Below are 7,364 nucleotides of genomic sequence, written 5' to 3'. Positions count from 1 at the left end.
AAATTCCGTACCATACACGACGAGAAAAAAGAACACCAATTCACAGAGGAGAATAAAATAAATGGAGGCGTCTCTTTCGTAGAAGGCATAAAATAAGGTAGCGAGCATGGACTGGCTGATCGCTGCAGACCCAGAGGAGAGGATCCTATCCTATTCATATCGGTCGGTCAGCTCACGCTCGTGCTCGTGCTCGTGCTCGTCGCCGTGTGGACTCGCACACGTCTTTGAAAGAATCCCTCCTCCCATGGTCTCTTCTCCGATCATGCTCCATCTGCTCATCATATAATAAAGACAACACCACACCATTGTAGCCAGCTTCGGCCGGTCTGCCTACTCTCCAACACCACACCATTGTAGCAACAAGAAGAAGAAGAAGACAGCCAACACGTACGCCATTGCTTGTAGGCAGCTCGATCGCGCGTCGTCGCTGTTGTTGTTGGCGATTAATAGCAATGGAGGAGGAGCCGCAGCCGCAGGTGGAGGTGGAGGTGCCCTGCTACTTCCTGTGCCCCATCTCGCTGTCCATCATGCGGGACCCCGTCACGCTCCCCACCGGCATCACCTACGACCGCGACGGCATCGAGCGCTGGCTCCTCACCGCCGCCACCTGCCCGCTCACCAAGCAGCCCGTGCCGGCGGACTGCGACCCCACGCCCAACCACACGCTGCGCCGCCTCATCCAGTCCTGGTGCGCGCTCCACGCCGCCGACGGCGTCGATCGAGTCCACACGCCCAAGCCCCGCGCCGACGTCGCAGCGCTGGTCTCGCGGCTCCACGACGCTGCCGCCGCCGGGTCAACGGCGCCGCAGCCACAGCTCCTCGCCGCGCTGCGCGAGCTCAGGGACGTGGCGGCCGAGAGCGACCGCAACCGGAAGCTCGTCGCCGCCGTCCCCGGCGCGGTGGACGTCCTGGCCGCGGTGTTCGCGGCGTCCGCCAACGCCAAGTCGTCGGAAGGCACAGCCGCCGCCGCCGCCGCCGTCCGCGACGAGGCGCTCGAGGTCGTCTCGTCGCTCCAGGTCCCGGAGCAGTGCCTGCGCCGCGTCGCGGAGACCAACGAGGCGCTGGTCTCGGCGCTCGTCTCCGCGCTGCAGCGTTCCAGCGCCGCGTCGAGGGCGCGCGCGGCGCTGCTCCTGGAGCGCGTCACGGCCGCGCTGCCGCCCAGCAGGCTGGCGTCCCTCCCGGAGCAGGTGTTCAGGGAGGCGGTGGAGCTGCTCCGCGACAGGCCGGCCGTCTCCAGGCCCGCCACCAAGGCGGCGCTGCACGTGCTCGTGCGCACGGCGGCGTGGGGACGCAACCGCGTCAAGGCGGTGGACGCCGGCGCGGTGCCCGTGCTCGTCGACATGCTCTTCGACGACGGGGCGGAGCGCCGCGCGTGCGAGCTCGTCCTGGCGGCGCTGGACCGCCTGTGCGGGTGCGCGGAGGGGCGCGCCGACCTGGTGGCGCACGGCGCGGGAGTGGCGGCCGTGGGCAGGAAGGCGCTGAGGGTGTCGGAGGTGGCCACGGACAAGGCGGTGAGGGTGCTGCGGTCGGTGGCGAGGCACGCGGCGACGGCGGCGGTGGTGCAGGAGATGGCGCATGCCGGCGTCGTGGCGACGCTGTGCGTGGTGGCGCAGTCGGAGCAGTACGCCGAGAGGACGAGGGAGCGGGCGCGGGAGACGCTCCGGCTGCATGCCAGGGCATGGCGGACCTCGCCGTGCTTGCATCACCACCTCCAGGCCCTGTACCCTTGCTGATCGATCTCCATGCAATATATGGGGACATGCATGCATCCTCCATTGCTGCGGTGGTCTTGCAGAGGAAACTCTTGCTGTTTGATTCATTCATCCTTTTTCCGCCTTTTGAAACAAGGATGATGTAGTTGTACAAAGAGCAACAGAATTTAAGGAGAGAATTTTTTTTTTATTATTCCGAGTTTTTCGCTAGCCACAAATAGATGATGAGAATTAATCACTCTACAGAATGCGCGCGATCGAGGTTTATAAAAATTGCCGAAGAATGAAACGATATAGAAAATGATTTTTATGCAAACAACAGTCTAAATGATGATTTAGAGAGTATAATTTAGAAAGACTTTTGGTGATGCTCTAATACATACACATTCACACCAATAGTGGATCTAGGATTTTTACTAAGGGTATACCGCACAAAATTTTCATATACAATTTGTAAACTCATTTACCAATTCAATAAAATATCACAGAATTTGCAACATATAGCACTGCATAGTTTGATAAATCTAAAACTAAAGATTAAGCCGGAAGCTTCCACATATTACAATATAGTTTAATTAACACCATGCTGATAATTTAAAATGAGACATGAAAGAGAATAAGAGACTTATAATGCTAACTTTTTAAGCCAACGCTTTCTAAAAGATATCAAATATGATTGTCTCGATAATAAAAGAATAGAAACAATGTCTTTGCTTCTCTTTCGTAAGTGAACCATTCTAAAAAAACAAGAATAATGATAAGTAATCTCGCTAGTCTCCATGATATACACAAACTAATGATAGGTAATAATTAATTATGCAAATTTCTTAGAAATGTTAATAAGATCAAATCAAGAAAACGCAAAGTCGTTATTACCTATCATATTTGCAAGCATGCATATGCTTGCCGGCGTACTAGGCATGCACTTGTCAATTAAGTAGTAGTATACTATATATCTTCTACCCAAATCTCGATTCAGACCTATAATAAACACCGATTATCCTCTATATTGTAAAATTTGGTGTGACTCAGGTCGGACTCCGCCTTCGCTAGCTGTGCAGGCTCTTGGTGGATGTTGGGCTGTTGGCTTTGTTACCATGCTAACGATCGGACAACGATGACTGTAGGCAATTGCAAGGGTGTGACGCTAGCTTTGGCGGCTTGGATGGGATTATATCGTGACTCGCAAATCGCAAGGCAGGGCAGGCGATCGATGTATATATCGTGGATGGGCTGGATTGCAGGGTACGCCGATGCATATCTTCTGGTATACCCTATATGGAGATCCACCCATGATTTATGCATTTTAAACTTGTGCGCACATATGCATCTCTGTAAATAATAAGGAAGTTGCTATAGTTTTCAGGCGTCTGCTTTTTTTTTTTTGAGACTTCATGCAACAGCTCACAAGAGATAACTATTACAACCAAAATGACAACTCACAAGAGATAATGAACACTCACAAGAGATAATGAACCTTTCTATATCCACATAATGACAAAATTGTATATATGTTGCCTGAACAACAACAAAAAATCAGATACCCCTGAGATACAAGAGAGGTGAAATAATAAGCATATGTGTCAATGTGTGTGAGAGACAGATTAGCATATCTTGTGATTGATAAAGTCTTTGCAAGATAATTAATGCTTACCAGAACTACGAAAGGAGGGTATTAACTACACTCTTAGTCTTAAAATATCTGAATTCCGTGCATAAGATAGTAGTGACGAGCAGCTAGAGGAACACACGTATAAGAGCAAGTTTAATAATACAGTCTACTTGCTGGCTGTAAGGTTTCTTGCAGCCTTCTTACAGCTCACTCATACAATAATGAGCTATTCACTATTAATATATGGCCCACTTGTCTCTCCCACAAAGTTTCTTGGTTCCTGTGCCTAAGCTGGCTGTAAGATTACAGCTTGTTTCTCCTCTCTCTTCTCTCTTCTCTCCTCCACCTCAGCATTTAGCCGGCTTACAGCTCAGTATAATACTTGCTCTAAGATGTTTCATTGTCTACCTTTGCTAGCTGTTATCGCAGACTGGGGTCTCCGCCCCTGCCTGTACCATACCTGAGATTGGCCGGTGCTTCCATAGCTAATGCAAATATGCAATGCATCTTGAAGAAGAATGGGAAAACTGATCGATATGTAAGTAGCATAAATGCATAATACTATTGTTAGTTACATAAGCTCTAAACAGTCTTCACGTTAATTCTCGTGAGACATAATACTATTGTTAATGTGACTTCAGCTCGGACACACCACGGTATGCATATAAGTTACTACTCCCTCCATCCACGAAAAATTTAATTCCTAGAATCCGTACTAGTCAAATTTTTTTAAATTTGACTAATTTTGTAGAAAAGAGTAACAACATCTATAATATAAAATGAACATAATATGAAAATATATTCTATGATGAATCTAATGATACAAATTTATATTATAAAACTTAGTTTTTTTTAGAAATTTGGTAGAAAATTTTAAAAATTTGACTTAGAAAAACTTTAGAAATCTGACAGAGAGAGTAATTATTAGGCCGGCGCACACAATCAATAAAAGTACAGAGCCTTATTGAAACATGTGATGTGTTCATCGAATAAATCTCTAATCTCGTAACTCTCCTGCAGGCGGGAGATCGGCCCAAAACGCACAAATTAGAGGTAGCTGTTCCCGCTGTCCAGGCCCAAATAAAAAGGACTATTTGGGGGCCCATATCATGGCCTGGTCCATGGGCTACATAAATACGACTCTTCTTATTCGCCCGCTGCCGCATGGACAAAATCAAAATCTTGAGCCATTTACTTTATGGCCCAGGAAAAAAATACATCTTTTTTACATGGTTCTTTTTTATTTTGAACTTACCTATATGGTGTTCGCAAAAAAAAAACCTTACCCATACGGGCTCAAAATAAATTTTTCTTCCTTCTATGGTCTTCCGCCTGTTTTTTAGACCTAACGGTGTTAAATCAAGGATAAAATGACTATTTTGCCCACGACAAAAAATGTAGAGTTTTATTTGTCTATTATACATTTGGACTATTTTTATCAATGTGACAAGAAATCTTATAAACTTTGAAAATTTTATCAATTTTAATACTGTCATGCAGAAGCAGAATTAAGAGATATTTGTGTTGGTACGTGTAGTGCAGTGGTTCACTTTACTTTACTCCGACCAATGCAAAGACGACAGAGCGATTTCGAGTACCACTAGCGGATTTTGACACTGTAGCACTTTTGTTTTTATTTGATAAATATTATCTAATCATAGAGTAATTATGTTTGAAAGATTCGTCTCACAATTTACAGACAAATTGTGCAATTAGTTTTTATTTTTATCTATATTTAATGCTCCATATATGTACCGATGAGGAATCTTGAAAAGTTTTGGATTTTTTTGGATGAACTAAACATGGCCTTAGCTAGCAGAGTAGCAGGACACACAACACAGGAGGATAGCATAGCAATACCAATGGGCTGTGATGGTTGGATAGTACGATGAATGACTAATCTATAGGTCCGCTTGAGGTTATCTATTGAATATATCAGCCATTGAACGGTATTTTTTTTATAATAAATCAGCAAATAATATTTTCAGTAAAAAAAAGTGAAAGTGAACAGACTAAGGCTTTGTTTAGATTCAAAAAGTTTTTGAATTCTGGTACTGTAGCACTTTTGTTTTTATTTGATAAACATTATCTAATCATAGAATAACTAGGCTTAAAAGATTAGTCTCGCGATTTACAGACAAACTGTGTAATTAGTTTTTGTTTTCATATATATATTTAATGTTCCATGCATGTATCGTAAGATTTGATGTGGCGAAGAATCTTAAAAAGTTTTTAATTTTTGGGTGAATTAAACAAGGCCTAAGCCGGAGAGTGTCGGCAGCTGCTACATGCTACTAGTTCGTTACTCCTACTGCCTTGGAGAGCGATACAAGTGCTTCGACATTTTGGCTCCCTCCGCTCCAGTCTCCCGTCTGCTGTCTGCAGCTGCAAGCACTACTGTAATTATTCAGCAAGCGAAAGGAAAACAACTCTATTCTGGATCCAATCCATCTCACATGATCTAGGGCCTTGTTTAGTTCCAAAAAATTTTGCAAAACATGTACTGTATCATTTTCGTTTGTTTGTGACACATATTATCCAATCATGAACTAACTAGGCTCAAAAGATTCATCTCATCAATTTCGACCAAACTATATAATTAGTTTTTATTTTTGTCTATATTTAATACTCCATGCATGCGTCTAAAGATTCGATGTGACGGGGAATCTGAAAAATTTTGCAAAATTTTTTGGGAAGTAAACAAGTTCCCAAAAAATTTTGCAAAATTTTTCAGATTCCCTGTCACATCGAATCTTTAGAGTTATGCATGAAGTATTAAATATAGATGCAAATAAAAACTAATTATACTGGTCGAAATTGACGAGACGAATCTTTTGAGCCTAGTTAGGCCATGATTGGACAATATTTGTCAAATACAAACGAAAATTGATACTATTCACATTTTGCCAAAAATTTTGAAACTAAACAAGGCCCTAATACATCTACAAGTACGTTCAGCTTGCATGGCAAAATACTGTAAACCAAAGGAATGGAGGAGGATTAGCAAATCTCAGGATCTCTAGTACAATCTCTGACGGAATGCATGGGCTCCACAGCTAGCCTTGGTGTCTGGTGTCTGCTGGGTGCTGACGCCTGACGCCCTCACGCACGTTGCTGCAAATTGCTCACATGACACTGGTGCGTTGCATTGCATTGGGTAACATGCATGCATGCCACCTTGATGCGCAAGCCTCTCCTCCTGTGATGTGATTCTTGTCTAATCATTAATGATGACTCTAATTTACTTAGGCCTTGTTTAGATGTAATATTTTTTTTAATTTTGTCACTGTAGCACTTTCGTTTGTACTATTTGATAAACATTATCTAATTATGGACTAATTAGGCTTAAAATATTCGTCTCGCGATTTACAGGTAAACTATACAATTAATTATTTTTTATTTATATTTAATACTCCATACATATATATATACCGTGAAATTCGATATGATGGAGAATCTTATAAACTTTTAGATTTTTGAGTGTATCTTAACTAGCCCTTACTCAATTACTAAACTGCATGCATGCGCACGTTAGTAGTACGTTGTAATCCGTGGATGGATCGATCTGCCACTACCGAGTAGGAGTACCATCCCATGACACAATTGCCAACATGTCAAGGAACAAGAGCAATTTTATACTCCATGTCCATCGGTATCATCAGCAGGCAGCTTCTTCAAGTACTCCTACCGACATAGAGAAGGGATCCAGAGTTGTGTCCGCACGTTCCGGAATTGCATCGAAATGCGCATGTGACCTTTTGACTTTTGACCGTCGTGTCTCATGTCCCTAATTCCCTACCTATACCCTGTTCTTTTTATCCCTAATTATAAACTGTGGGGATTAGAGGGGATTGAGTCCCTCCCAATCTCTATGGTTTTGATAGAAAACGAGCAAGGCCAACAGTCATGGAGTAACATATGTTCAGTTTCTTAAGAACAAGTATAATAAAGTGATATAAGCAGACTAAAGCAGGCTCTAAGCCATACTTGTATTCAGGTGGAACAAAGAGAAAACGAAAAATAGGAGCACATGCTCTAAG

At 43.9% G+C, this 7,364-nt stretch overlaps 1 protein-coding gene across 1 annotated transcript; it reads left to right on the top strand.

Moving 5' to 3' along the window:
* LOC8076501 (E3 ubiquitin-protein ligase PUB23) lies at positions 1–1,938 on the top strand. Its single transcript, XM_002448763.2, has one exon. It carries the CDS (start codon positions 453–455, stop codon positions 1,731–1,733), a length of 1,281 nt encoding a protein of 426 aa, XP_002448808.1. The 5' UTR covers positions 1–452; the 3' UTR covers positions 1,734–1,938.

This window comes from Sorghum bicolor, chromosome 6 (assembly GCF_000003195.3).
Source record: "Sorghum bicolor cultivar BTx623 chromosome 6, Sorghum_bicolor_NCBIv3, whole genome shotgun sequence".
In the NCBI taxonomy this organism is placed as follows: domain Eukaryota; kingdom Viridiplantae; phylum Streptophyta; class Magnoliopsida; order Poales; family Poaceae; genus Sorghum; species Sorghum bicolor.
Note: the sequence above shows the minus strand (reverse complement) of the source record. Positions and strands in the feature narration are given on the sequence as shown.